The sequence below is a fragment of the Lissotriton helveticus genome, chromosome 2_1 (genome assembly GCF_964261635.1).
Source record: "Lissotriton helveticus chromosome 2_1, aLisHel1.1, whole genome shotgun sequence".
Taxonomy (NCBI): domain Eukaryota; kingdom Metazoa; phylum Chordata; class Amphibia; order Caudata; family Salamandridae; genus Lissotriton; species Lissotriton helveticus.
Window position 1 is genome coordinate 932282249 of NC_136059.1, and position 14310 is coordinate 932296558.

General features: G+C 40.5%; 1 protein-coding gene across 2 annotated transcripts in view; it reads right to left on the bottom strand.

Annotated features, from left to right (window-relative positions):
• LOC144818336 (spindle assembly abnormal protein 6 homolog) overlaps window positions 1-14310 on the bottom strand; it is a 711311-nt gene that overhangs the window by 357452 nt on the left and 339549 nt on the right. For both annotated transcript variants that reach the window (XM_078675666.1, XM_078675665.1), the window contains exons 8-9: window positions 5541-5732; window positions 470-664 (exon numbers count right to left, since the gene is read on the bottom strand). In XM_078675666.1, coding sequence (XP_078531792.1) covers window positions 470-664; window positions 5541-5732 — 387 coding nt within the window. The remainder of the gene's footprint in view (window positions 1-469; window positions 665-5540; window positions 5733-14310) is intronic.

Here is a 14310-nt window from a genome sequence, read left to right on the forward strand (position 1 = left end):
TTAATACATTTTGTTTTGTCGACATGAACTAGGTCGCAACTCTGTGAGTAGGAAAATGTGGCAAAGTGTAGCAAATTTTGGATAGAAGTATCAGAAAGAGTATTAAATTTTGAGCGAGCTGCTGTCTCTTCCTTCCTGTTGACGAAGTTCCACCCAGTTAGAAATGTAAGGGACAAAAATTACGAGTTTCTATAAGAATGCCGTTAAAAAAATGTTAGAAACTCTGCCTGAGAAAACAATTCACAATCATTTAAGACAGGCTTTTACAAAAAAGACATTTGGCAGAGTGCGTAGGTTTTAAGCAATGAAGCACTTGTCAGTCAGGCCTGCCCAACCTTTTAGTGAGAAACCAAAATAAAGATAGCTGACAAACACGCACACATCAATCATTAATAGGGATGTGTTCATTTTTCTTTGAATCTATTTGTATTTTGCTTATATGAACAGCCTGCTAGAACATTATGCAAACCTTGTGTTCTTGTGCACTTTCGCATATATTTGTTGTTCTTATTACAGCTTGCTCTTTATCTTTAAGTTCTTGTTCCAGTACAGCAGTCCGTGTCGTTAACTGATTAACAAATTTCTCTTTCTCGTGACACTCGCTGTCTAGGGTCGAATTTTCTCTTCTAAGTGAATTCACTTCTTGTTTTGTTCTTTGGTACTCCTGTAATACAGAAATAGAGGTATACACTATTATGTTTGTATATTTCAAAAAATCATTTTGAGCACCAGAAGAATAAGATGTGCCTAACGAAAAATGACAATGAGAGTAAACTGAGACTATTCTAATTCTGTAATACCTGTACCATTCAAAGAGTGCCATATTCACTTAAACAGACAAAATAATTCTCTTTTATTTTCAGACAGTCTATTTTTCTAGTATGAGATGACTGCTTATCCCTACCAGGATAATCTGATTTGCTTATTTTGTAATGTAGCCTACTTTTAAATCTACGGCTAAGTCGATTTTTTCTTTGTCCAGTTTTAACCTTGATATACATCCACGTATTTTCTGGCTTAATATATTTAAATGTTAAAACAGATTCACATAATCACTGCCATGTCTGTGAAACAATTGTTACTTACAATGTAAGCATGTGTTTGTTGCATGTAGGGCTGCAGATTGTCTCTCTGTCTTTTTTCCATGGCCTGACTCGGTAATACACGTAATGTTAAGCTTGCTCTCATATTATATGTGTTATGTTATGTTAAGGGTTTATAGAGCGCTCACATCACCCTGGGGCATCGCGGCGCTATCCAAAAAGACAAATATCCTAAGGTGAAATAAGGAGCAGGTAGAACAGACCAGACTTAAAAGTGTGCTTTCAACCGTTTCCTAAACACACTGTAGCTTGTTATTTCCCGTAGATCCAGAGGGAGGAGGTTCCAATACTTGGCAGCCAAGAATGAAAATGATCTGCCTCCACTACGGACCAACCGAATCCGGGGGATCTGAAGCAAATCCAGGGCCCTCGATCTAAGGTTCCTGCTTGGAATATATCTACGCAATTTATTCCGTAGGTACACTGGGCCAGTATTGTTCACAGCCTTGTAAGTCAAGCAACAGATCTTGAAACGTGACCTTTTTTTTACTGTCAACCAGTGTAGCTTCTTTAGGAGAGGGGCAGAGGGAGAACCTGCCGTCTGGTTAAGGATCATTCTAGCGGCCGTGTTCTGCACCACCTGCAATTTGGCCATGAGAGTCTCTCCGACTTCTGCTAACAGAGCGTTTCCATAGTCCAAGCGAGAGACAACCATTGCTTGTACCAGGGATCTCCGATGGGAAACAGGAATATAAAGAAATATTTTCCTCACCAGTCGAAGAGCATAGTAACAAGAACTTGTCATGGAGGAAACTTGGGCTTTCATGTTTAGGCCTTGGTCCAGCTTTAGGCCTAGGCTCTTTACTGATCCTTTAGGGGAAGGAGGAGCGCCTAGCTCCTGAGGCTACCAATCCTCTAACCAGATGTCTGTTGCTTTCCCCAACAGCATCAGCTCCGTTTTGTCCGGATTCAACTGGAGACAGTTAGCTGTCATCCAGTTCGCAATGATGATCATACCTTCGGCAAAACGAGCTTTATCAAGAGTGGGGTTTGATCCGATGTTAAAGATCAGCTGTATATCGTCTGCATAGGAGACGATAACAAAGCCTAATTTCTCCACGATCCTGGCCAGTGGGGCCATATAAATGTTAAAAAGGGTAGGGCTCAAACAGGAACCCTGCGGGACGCCTATACCCAAGAGTCTTTTTTTATGTAAAAGGGCCCAGCATTACAGTTTGGAATCTCTCTGACAAAAAGTCCGTCAGCCAATTTAGTGCCATCCCATTTATTCCTAAAGCCACAAGTCTCTTTGCCAGCCTAGAATGTGAGATGGTATCAAAGGCTGCGGAGAGATCGAGTAAAATTAGGATTGCTGATCCCCCCACGTTTATTATATAGACAGGACCAAGCTTTTTGTTGCTTTTGCACAGCCTCATAAATCGCAAAACACACCTAAGGTAGCTAACCCACCCCAGGCCACAACCCACCCGCAAGATGCGCACATATATGGTTTTTCTTGGGAACATACTTGCAGCACAAATCTGCAATGTTGCCACATGGTTCACTCTACACACTTTCACAAAGCATTGCAGCGTGGATTGTCTTGCATGGCAAGAAACTAGAGTAGGTCAAACTGTTAAACCTCTGCATGTGCCACTGGCTACCCACCTCTTAAGGGACAGTTGCTTGACAGAAGATGCAAAACATATGCATTTATAGCCACACATGTTATGAACAGATTACATTACTTACCCTGTAAGCATGTATTTGTCTCATGTAGTGCTGTAGATTCACATGCACCCACCACTCCTCCCCAGAAGTCAGTTACAGATCTCTTCATCCTTCAGAATTGCTTTCACTTCAAAAATGGGCAGTATCTCACTCTAGTCACTACGCCATACCTTCTTTCACCCACTGTGTAGAAAACAATCTAACAGTGGAGTTGGTGCCCATGCATGTTCATGACCAGAGGAGGAGTCATCAAGACCTCGTGATGAAAAAGACTCTTTCAAAGAAAAACAAGATGCAACAGTCCAAGCCCAACACTACATGGCAGGAATATGCAGGGCATGTATTGCTACTACCACACATGCTACATGATTGTCTAATGGCAAACTGCACCCTATGAGGCAAATCACTGATCACGGCTATGACAGAGTCTTTCCACTGTAAAATAAGAAACTATGGGGCACATGTATCAAGCAAAATACCGGTCGCTAAAGAGTCGATTCTCAGAATCAGCCTGTTTGCAACCGTTTTTTGAGCAATTTGGGGTGTATCAAGCCTAAGCAAATCGCAAAATAGGTAATCGCAATTTATAGGATTAACTATTTTGCGAATGCCTTTAGGGAATGGCATTTTGCGATTCCCTAAATGCAATGCAAAAAAACATGAAAAAATTATGACCCTGCTTTAAGGATTCGCAAATTAGCACCAACTTCAAGTTGGTGGTAATTTGCAAATCCTTAAAAAATGCGCAAAAAAAGTGCTTTTTTCTATGTGCCATGTGGTACCCTCACATGCCCTTAGGGCATATATGTGCACCACATGTGCACACGTAACTGTATTGTGGTGCATCAGGGTGGCCTTTCGGCCCCATATCACCCTTGCAAATTGCATAGTACCAAATGCCATCCCATTCATTCCAATCGGCCTCTAGGCCCATAGGAATGACTGGGCAGCCATTTCTTAATTGTGAATCGCAATTTGCGATTCACCATTAAGGAATGTATAGGAATCACTAATATTTAAGCGAAACCTACATGCATAGGCAAATGCGATTCCTTAATAGTGATTCCTTAATAATCGCTATTAAGGAATCGCAAGTGCCTAACTTGATGCATGTGCCCCTAAGGGCCCAATGTATTATTTCTCTTTGCAAGCCAAGGATATGCTCTTTGCACAGGACTGGTCTGCAAATTATATTTGTGGTGCGGCCTAGGTACTAAAATGTTGCATTGCAATTTGGCTGCTTGAAGGGGTTGCAAAACAACCTGCCCAATGGATATCTATTAGGCAGGCCCAATTTCTGATCCCCTATGAATGTTTGCCAATGCAGGAATGGATGCCTGCAAGCAGCTGTAGACCGGTGTCTCTGCATTTGCTTTCCAACGGAGAAAACATTTTTTGTTTTAAATGCAGGCCATGTCCATGAAAGAGCTAAGTGCTCCTGTTAATAAAAATAATTTTTAAAAAGGTCTCCCGTTGGGAAGACATAAGGCGGGGGGAGCAGTGGTCATCCGAGGCCACTGACATGACTCACAATGGGAAAGTAGTCTCAAGGGTGTACTTTTTCTTATTTGCAAATCATTACAACGTAAACTTGGCCATTGGTAACTCAGCAGTGGTTGCAGTCACGAACCACTGGATACATCCCTTTACAAATCGCACATAAAAGGTTAGAGCTCCTTTCATGCACCATCCAATTTATGACTCGTAAAGGATCACAAAGCCATTTTACGAATCGGAAAAAAGTTGCAACTCATAAAATGGCTTTTGTACATCGGGAAAATTCTTCCAACGTTCCCAAATCCTGTGCTTTTGTGAATCGCAGGGTCTGAGACTGCAAAATGGTTTGCATATCGGGCCCTCTCTCTTGACCAATACCTTTCTGCCACAGTACACATGTTTCACATACCTGTTGGTTTGAAATACTGGTCAGGCTGTCTACTGGGTTAATTAATTGCTGTTGTCAGTTTCAAGATTTGGCCCTCAATACCAGACAAAGTACTCCAGGGGAGCTTTCCGAACACTGCATACCATGGAATAAAAGATTCTTTGCTTGCTTGTTCTTCTTACCACCCACCCAAAACATCCCCAATTCTCCAACAATTACCACATCACATTACTCAGCATGCTTGAGATCATAATTAACAATATCTCTTAAGAGTTTCTGTTGCTTGGCCTTTAAATTGTACAGTCTGGGATGTAGCAGAAGGCTTCTGCACCACACCAAACTATACAACACCATCACCTTGCTCCTACTACCCACACTAACTGTCACGTTGATAAATGATCTTCAGAATGCTTGTGAGTCTAGCAGTGTGCCTATCAGTGGCAATGACAGTGCTTGCCAGAGCCTGGAACAGTGTCATAATAATTATTCATATGTAAGTTTGTTCAACGTGCAGCCTTAGATTAATGCTTCCAAACCTCAGGGGGCATCCTGTCTCACATGCAGCTGAAATCTCCTGGTCCCTCCAATCACATGCTCTCTCCTTCGTTCAAAGGCTCTCCTCAGATATATCCTGCTGCTGCCATAGGTAGACCGGGCCAGTTAACGCTGATTGGGGCAACACGCAAGTATTGAGAAGTCAATCGGTGCAATGGTGAATTGACAGTGAAGTAGAACGTTTTCAAAACATGTAGGGTTTCAAACACTATAAAATGGCCACAACAGAAACCATCCATTTATCCATGCTAAAACAATGAAATAGAAGATTAATTTTGGATAGAAAAGAATAGAAAAAAGTACAGATCATCCTTGTCTAACAATACCTCCTCAAGGCCTGAAAGTTTGGCTTTCAGTTCACGTATGCAGGATTCCGACTTGTATTTCCTCTCTGTGAGATCTTTATTGGCAGTCTCCAACTCAGAGATCCTAGCTTCTAAATGCTGTGCAGTTCTGCTGCTAGCCGTCTCCCTGTCGTTCTTCAGTTTTTCATACTGAAGTTGGCACTGCGTTTGAATCTGAAACACAAGGATAATGCACATTACTCAAATTACTGTGTTAATGACAAGGTAGATACAGACACAATCGTTACGATTAGAAGGTCAATGAACACAAGTACATTAGTCAACACGGTTCGTGTTTAAATAATTAAAACCCAAGTCCACCCATTAATGGAAAATCAGCGAAAATAGGTCCAATGTACAATATATACCACTGGGAGAAAATAAGTAATATGAACTAACCAGAAAAAACAAATAAAAAGCTTCTATGTAAGTGATGAAGCTCCAGTGACTATCTATTAAGGCTAAATACACTAGGGTGAAAAACACCTGGAACGTTTATGTAATCTTATTCATAATTGCCAATGAACCAAACTGGTTTTATTAAGGGGCTTGGAACAATGACAAACATTATGGTGTTATCAATAATAATTGAAAAGTCACTCAGAGTTAAACAGCATTTGTATCTATGTTTTGTAGATTTTAAATCTGCTTTTGACTGTGTTCAAAGAAACCTATTGTGGAAAAAACTCCTGGAAAAAGATATTCCAATTGAATTGCTACGATTGATTAAATTGTTATACAGTCAAACCTGGGTACGAGTAAGAATGGGGGACGGACAATCATTAAGAAAAGAGATTCCAGCACTAGAAGGGCTAAAACAGGGATGTGTGTTGGCCCCACTCCTTTTTAATCTATTTCTGGGAGATCTATCAGGAAATCTGGATGAACTGAATGCACATCCTCCGAAACTAGGGGGTAAACTGATATCTAACCTAATGTATGCAGATGATGCCATCCTTTTAAGTCATACTAACATTGGCCTTCAGCGTTTAATTAATCAAACAATCTTGTATGCTAATGAAAATGGAATGGAAATAAATGAAACCAAAACAAAAATCATGGTGGTCACTAAGAACATGAGGCTGAGACAAAAAAATAAATGGTATATTGAAAACACCCAACTTGAACAAGTAGAAGTGTACAGGTATTTGGGTGTTCTATTTGACCAGAAGGGAAATTACCTACTGCAAAAACTGGACATACAAAAAAAAGCTAACTCGCTAACTGCAGCATTTAAGATAGCACAGAAATGGCTTGGAAATCTAACCTATCGGCCACTTTTGAAAATTATAGGGGCTAAATTGCTCCCAACCATAACATACGGTAGCGAGGCACTAATGGGGACGGATGCGGAAATATTAAAACAGGTACTTTCCAAAACATATAAATCTCTCTTTTATCTTCCAAATAATGCTTCTCCAGCACAAATTAGATTGGAATTTGGTCTAAATAACCAATGTTTCGCAAGAAAAGGCCAATTTATCAAAACGTGGTATAGGATAAAAAACGACCATGACAATCATATATCGCAACTTCTTTGGCAAGAATTAAATAAGAATACGAATTCCCTTGCATGGAAGTATCTAAATAAGGCAATAGAAGAGTTTGGACTTATGCCAATTTGGAATAATATGATAAGTAACAGATCGTTTAAAAAAATAGTAAATCGAACAACAAATCACCTATCGCTTGTAAATGACAAAGATATGCTGGCAAAAAGAAAGCATTCATGGTCCGTAATAAATGGATACCAAACAAAAAAAGATACAAGAATACTTGGAGATACCCTGGTCTGAAAAATGTAAACAATGTCTCATAAGAGCAAGATTTGGAGTACTACCGGGCCTTAGTCACGTCCTTCCGTGGAAAAAAACTAACATTAGCACATTGTGTAGACTTTGTAAAAGCGGTGAACAAAAATATTGTGCACCTCTTATGTATCTGTCCTGAACTCCGTAATGAAAGATGCGCACTGCTTAGATTGCAATTTAATATACGTAGGATAAGGACGTGCAGGCAAGCATTGATAAACTGTCTTCATTCAAATGATATGATCATGAACGCTACCTTTGTGAGGTTCTTAAAAATAGTAATTACAAAACTGGGTGTATAAATTACTAAAAATCTTTTTAATGAAATTTAATTGAACTTTTTAAGGATATAATTGATTTTATTGTATTGTCATTAGATGTTTTTGTATTGTAAATATTGTAAGATTTTAAATAATCAAACAATAAAGAATTTACTTACTTATTCATACTTGCTATTGAATATTGTTGCCGAGCGTAATACAAATGCATTTTAGGAATTTTTGATTGCTTTCCAATGTACTGCTACATAGACTTGCACCTCTTCTTCAACATATTACAGGAGAGCCTACTCAGGAGTCCATCTGAGATGCATTGTTAGCTCAATGTCTGTTCCACATCCTTATCAGTGACTTTGAGAAAGTGCTTTAGCAAACTCACCAATCTTGTATACGAAGCACATTCAAGCGCTACACTATGCATGCACACGATTTGTTGTTCTTTGACCAAACTTCTCAAGGACTAAACCCGGTTTTCAAGCATTGGCTGCAGACTCGGAGGCCCATTATCGAAACTCAGCAAACTCCAAATAATTATATTTAGATAGTAAATATATATCCGTTGAAAATCTTGTAACACAAGAGAAGAAGTGGCCACTCCAGGCAAGGTAATGCTTTTCTGATATTTGTATTCAAGCGTATCCATGCTGTAATGTGCTTTTCAAAGTTACACTGGCCTCTGGCCCAAATCAGTTTTAAAGACACAGCAAATAATTAATTTTTATTCAAGCATATCTATTCTCCGACGCGTTTTTCAAAGTTACACTGGCCTCTCACCCAAATCAGTTTTAAAGAGACAGCAAATCATGGATATAGAAGACATACCTCCGTTCACCATTATTCTTTCTTCATTTATTCACCATGATTTTCTTTGCAAAACAAATTCATTGTCTCACTTAAGTTACAATGTATTTTTTTTTAAATTACATTTTTTTTTGCAGTTTCTATATTTTGCTAAAACTCATTTACAGAAGAAGAGTCTTAATCTCAAATCAGTGCGCAATTCAATGTGTACGAAACTTTGACATGGGAACTCAGAGGTCTAAATAGGCAAAGCTCTATCTCGGGCCAGTGCCCAAGTTTAATACTAACCAACTTAGATTCACTGATACCATAAGATTTTCTAAAACCACTTGGAGTCGGCTCAATTGCCTATAATCATTCCCTCTTCATTAGGCTTATAAAATAATGTACATGAATAAATATGGATAAATAGAAATCATTAGAAATGTATATATAGATATATATCCAATAAATCATCTTCAGGCACACCCAATGCACCATGGTATCAATTCATATAGAAATAAATAACTTCAATAAATTATACGATATAGAAAAAAGTTTCTCCTTCGGATATAAATACATAAATATTCATTATATACATTAGATTATGTCTAAAACATCCATTCAGAATATAAATCCATAATATTTATCAATAAATAAGTCAACATAATCTAGAGGGAAGGTATTTACAGGGAATAATTTGATAGCAATACCGGATCAGAAGTTACAGTCCATCTACTTTTAACACAGGCAAGTCCCTACATTTAATGCACATAGGAAGATAGAAAACTAGGTCCTAACTATAGCTACCTACTGGAGACCGGCAGTAGTTCCCCCATCAAATACAAAACCATGCAGCACCAACTACACAAGAAACTGCTGGCTTGGAAGAGTTTGGGCCTCTTGAGCTTAGATGAACTTACATTTTTTTAAAAGGAGCATTCTAAAACACCCGTCATATACTTTATACCAAAGATTCATAAAAACAAGGACAAGCCGCTTGGCAGGCCAATCATAGCAGCCTGCGATGTACCATTAGCAAACTTATCTAAATATATAGATTTTTTTCTACAAGGACATGTCCAAGGCTTGGAATCATACATTAAAGATACAGGTGATTTTATATGTAAAATTGGTAAGGTAAGGTGGCAAGAAGGTTATCAACTCATTACCTTGGAGGTATCTTCATTATACACCTGTATAAAGAACTGTGACGGTTTAAAAGCTGTAGAATACTTTTTATCAAGGAGACCAATTCAATTCACCCAACACAATAGAATGTTGATGGACTTGTTGACTTTCTGCTTAGAAAACAACTTTTTTCTTTTTAAAAAACAAATGTTCCAACAGGTTCAAGGAGTTGCGATGGGGGCCAGCTTCTCCCCCAGTTACGCCTGTATGTTTATGGGATGGTGGGAGGAGTTGGTCCTCAGGAAGCAATACCAAGACATTTACGAAGAAAAGGTAGTGTCTTGGTTAAGATATATAGATGAACTGATTATAATCTGGAACGCGACAGTGAATGAAGCAGAACATTTGTGAATTTGAAATTTACGTCCTGTATAAGTAACCATAGTGTCCCTTTTTAAGATGTAAAGTTTACCATAAACAACAGTAACATTGACACATCTCTCTTTCGTGAGGAAACTGCTGGTAATACGTTGCTTCATGCAACAAGTGCACATCCTCCGCACTTAATACCCAGCATCCCTTATGGGGAGATGCTTAGGTTGCGGAGGATTTGTAGCAGCAATATGGATTTAGAAAGACACCAACAAGAAAGTAAAGCTTGCTTCATTGAACGAGGATACAGTGCCAAAATCATAGATATAGCTACCAAGAAATCTAGGCTCAAGGCTAACTAGGATCTGTTACAGGACAGGGTATTGTCTCAGAACACCCCAGAGAATAACTTGGCAGTCTCATCACTCCTCCTTGGCATGTGTGGTCGCCTATCGACCGCCTCTATACATGCCTCCATTTCCTCAGGATTTTGGCGACTTGATCGCCCAACTGGTGATTAATCACTCCAGAGTGCTGATCGTTGGTAATTTCAACTACTGGCCTGACAACACAAACGAAAGTACACTCTCTCGAGAATTCACGAAATTAGTGATCAGTTTAAATTGCTCCCAGCACGCACATGCCGCCACGCATAACAAGGGACACACTTTAGATCAAGTGTGGTCACTAAGCCTAGACATCACACAATTTGCAATCTCCCCTTGCACTTGGTCAGATCACTGCTTAATAACTTGCGTGATCTCCGACATTGTCGCGGCTCCCCACCGCAAGGCCAAGTAGTATGAAAGCGAGGAATTGGAGTCAAGCATGTATTGAGACATTCCAAACCATCTTAGTTAATACAGCTCCCCTGCTCCAAGTCAGTACCCTCTCTACTCAATCTAAAAATCTTACTGCCTGGCTCGAATCGGCCAGCGATAAAGTCGCTCCTTTGAAAAACATCAAATCAAGAAGGACACACGACGCTCAAAAATGGTTCTCACCTGTCTTAAAAAAACCTCAAACTAAGTCTCAGACAAGCTGAGCGAAAATGGAGAAGGCATTATGAGCCTGAACTGAAATTAATGTATCTGTCTCTCTTCAGAAAATATAAACTTCTATTCTCTTATGTAAAACTGAGTTTATCTCGCTGAAAATCTTGAACTCCGTCAACAAAACAAGAGAGATTTTCTCAATTGTTGATGAACTGGCAGGCCCTGAGAGAGTCTCTGCACAACCAGTGCACTCCCAAGAGCATTGTGATTCGTTAAATCATTATTTGTTTGAAAAAATTATTTCAATAAAAGCCAGTATTCCAGTGTCCAACATCCTTACTGCACCTTCTTCACCTCGTCAAAATCTAGCTGTACTTAATTGTTTTCCTTTAATTACCACAGAATCAGTCAGGCTCTCCTCTCGACAGCGCCCCCCCCCACATTTTACGCGAAGCTTTCAGCGCCTGCCCTGATTCCCACTATATCTCTTCTTAATACTTCAATCAGCAGCGGCACTGTTCCCGACTCTTTTAAAAATGCGGAGATTCTCGCCATTTTAGAGAAACCTGGCGCCAGCCCCCAAGTAATGAGCAACTACCGCCCGATATCTCTCCTGCCCTATCCGAGCAAGATTCTGGAGGCACACGTGGCTGTCTGTATGAGCTCCTTTGTGGAGGAGTCACTCCATTTGGACCCCCATGAGGCGGGCTTCCGGCCTGCTCACTCGACCGAGGCTGTCATTCTGACAGTCATGGATGAATTACGCACTGGAGCAGACCTTGACTCCCCCGAGGCCCTGATCCTCCTCGACCTGTCCGCTGCATTTGACACGGTCGATCACAACATCTTGATCGACCGTGTCCACAGTGCAGGCGTTGGGGGCCAGGCATTGAAGTGGATACATTCCTTTCTGACGGATAGATATCAATCCGTCCGTTTAGGCAACTTTTGCTCAAAAAATGGTAAACTTTCTTGTGGAGTCCCACAGGGCTCCTCCCTATTCCCCCTTTTATTCAACCTGTACATGCAGCCCCTGGTCACCGCACTAAAGTAAATGGATGTCTTGGTGTTCAATTATGCAGATGACCTGCAATTAATTTTTAATATTAAACCCACAAGTTTATCAGAATCCAACCTGCAGGCTACTATGACCTACATCAGCAACTCGATGAACTTGAACCAATTAAAATTGAACCCAGACAAAACGAAGCTGATCTTGACAGGTGGCATTCTAAACTCATGGAACGCCAACTTCTGGCCTTCCTCCTTGGGCTCCTCGCCTGTTCCAGCATCCACGGCAAAAAGCCTGGGGGTCATGATAAGCAAGGACTTATCAATGAAATCCCAGATCAGCTCGGTGGTGTCGGTCTGCTTCCGCATGCTATGAAAAATAAAGAAAATAAAAAGATTCTTATCAACAGAAGCACTAACCTTGGTTGTTCTTGCGCTTATCATCTTGCGACTGGATTATGCTAACTCACTTTATGTTGGAATTCCAGCATATCAAGTACAACGCCTGCAATCAATCCAGAACCACGCGGCCAGGATAGTTTTTCAACTTCCGGCCCGTCAGCACGTAAAGCCACTGCTTAAACAACTGCACTGGCTCCCAGTGAGCCAACGCAGTGTCTTTAAGTTAGGTTGCATCATACATAAGGCGTTGTCAGATGAAGGCCCTAAGTTGATCTCCAATAAGATCAAGAAATACATCCCTTCCCGCGTCCTCCGATCATCTGGTCAACACCTTCTGATTGTCCCTAGATTCAAGCGCATTAAACACCGTGGGAACCGGTTCTCCACGCTGGCTCCCCAAACCTGGAACTCTCTACCTCTCACAATACGGACTACTGATACCCATCTTCAGTTCAGGAAACAGCTAAAAACATGGCTATTCTCACAAGCCTATTCCACCTAAGCCACCAACCTACATAGAGCTCTGTCTTCTGAAGCGCCAAGAAACATACCCGGTGAAGGTTGCGCTATACAAGTATTTTAACATAACATATATATATATATATCCATCCATATCCTACTGGCGGTCACCAGTGTGTAGCTATAGTTAGGACCTAGTTTTCATAGGAAGAGTGTTTGATTTGCCAATATCTTTGGTGCTGTTTAACAAATCTTCACGCATTTTTCAAAACTAATACAATGCTCAGTTCAGCTATAGTTTTTAAAGTTTCGGGATGATCCTTCAAGCGGGGGCCAAGAAAAAGGAGGGTCCCACAACACGTTTTCCCCTGTTAATTCCCAGAGGGATTTTGAACAGGACTACAGCCCGAACTGCTGGCTGGCATTACACCAGATTAGGCAGAAAGCTAGCTTTTGGTCAAGAAAGCACGCTTTTTGTTATTTCTTGTAAATCCTGTCAGTAGTTTTAGAGATATTAACCGAAAACCAAACTTGTATATCTAGGGATGCAGAAACTCTGCAGATCCACCCGTGGTGGCCCTGTGGGTCCATGCACCACAGCAGGGCCCTAATTGGTTGGCCGCAACCTGAGAGAATAGTTGCAGCTGCCATTTTATGTGCCAGGGAGTGTTCCCCAGAGCTGAAAAGTTGTATATTAAATGAAGAGGTGAGGTGAGAGCTTTCCTAACCCCTTACGTGTTTTAAGAAGGTCCAAGCATGTATACTGGGTTCGGAAATGCAAATAAATGTGGTTTTTTTGCCACTCATGAGACCTGCGGATCCCTCGTGGGGCTCAGCGCAGCTCTGTCTAACTCCGCAAGGGATCCACGGGTCTTGCATGACTCAACAAAAAAAAAAATGAAACATATATATATATATGACGCTCCGCTGTTGCACGAACAGTAAGGACCAGCATTTGCGCTAGTTTAATCTCGGTTGAGATTTATTGCACAGAAAATCAAAACAGACACGTTTCAGCCATAGCATTCGTCAGTGTCCTATATATATATTTATATATATGCGTACTTTTTAATTCACTATTAAACCTACAAAAAGACACTCTCACACGCACATTTGCAACCATACACAAACTCTCACCCCACTCACTGACAGATACAGCAGTAGTTGCGCAAATTATAATATACATATTTATTCACTGAAAAAAACAAAGGTTACAGGGATGTCATAGCTAGGCTGACATTTGACTTGTAGAAAACCAGAGAAATTCAGCACTTATAATTAGTTGAGCTAACTAGAACTTACGCCCCTGCAATGCACTGCTTATGACCTCTAATATTACATCACTCATGACATGGTCAGTGACATCACTGACAAAATCATCCACAGAACCATTCACACACCCACTTACACCCCAATACATCTCCTATACCCACTCACACACAACCAATCACATACTCTTCCACAGACCCATACAAATGCTCACACACCAACTCACTGATCCATAGACCCACTT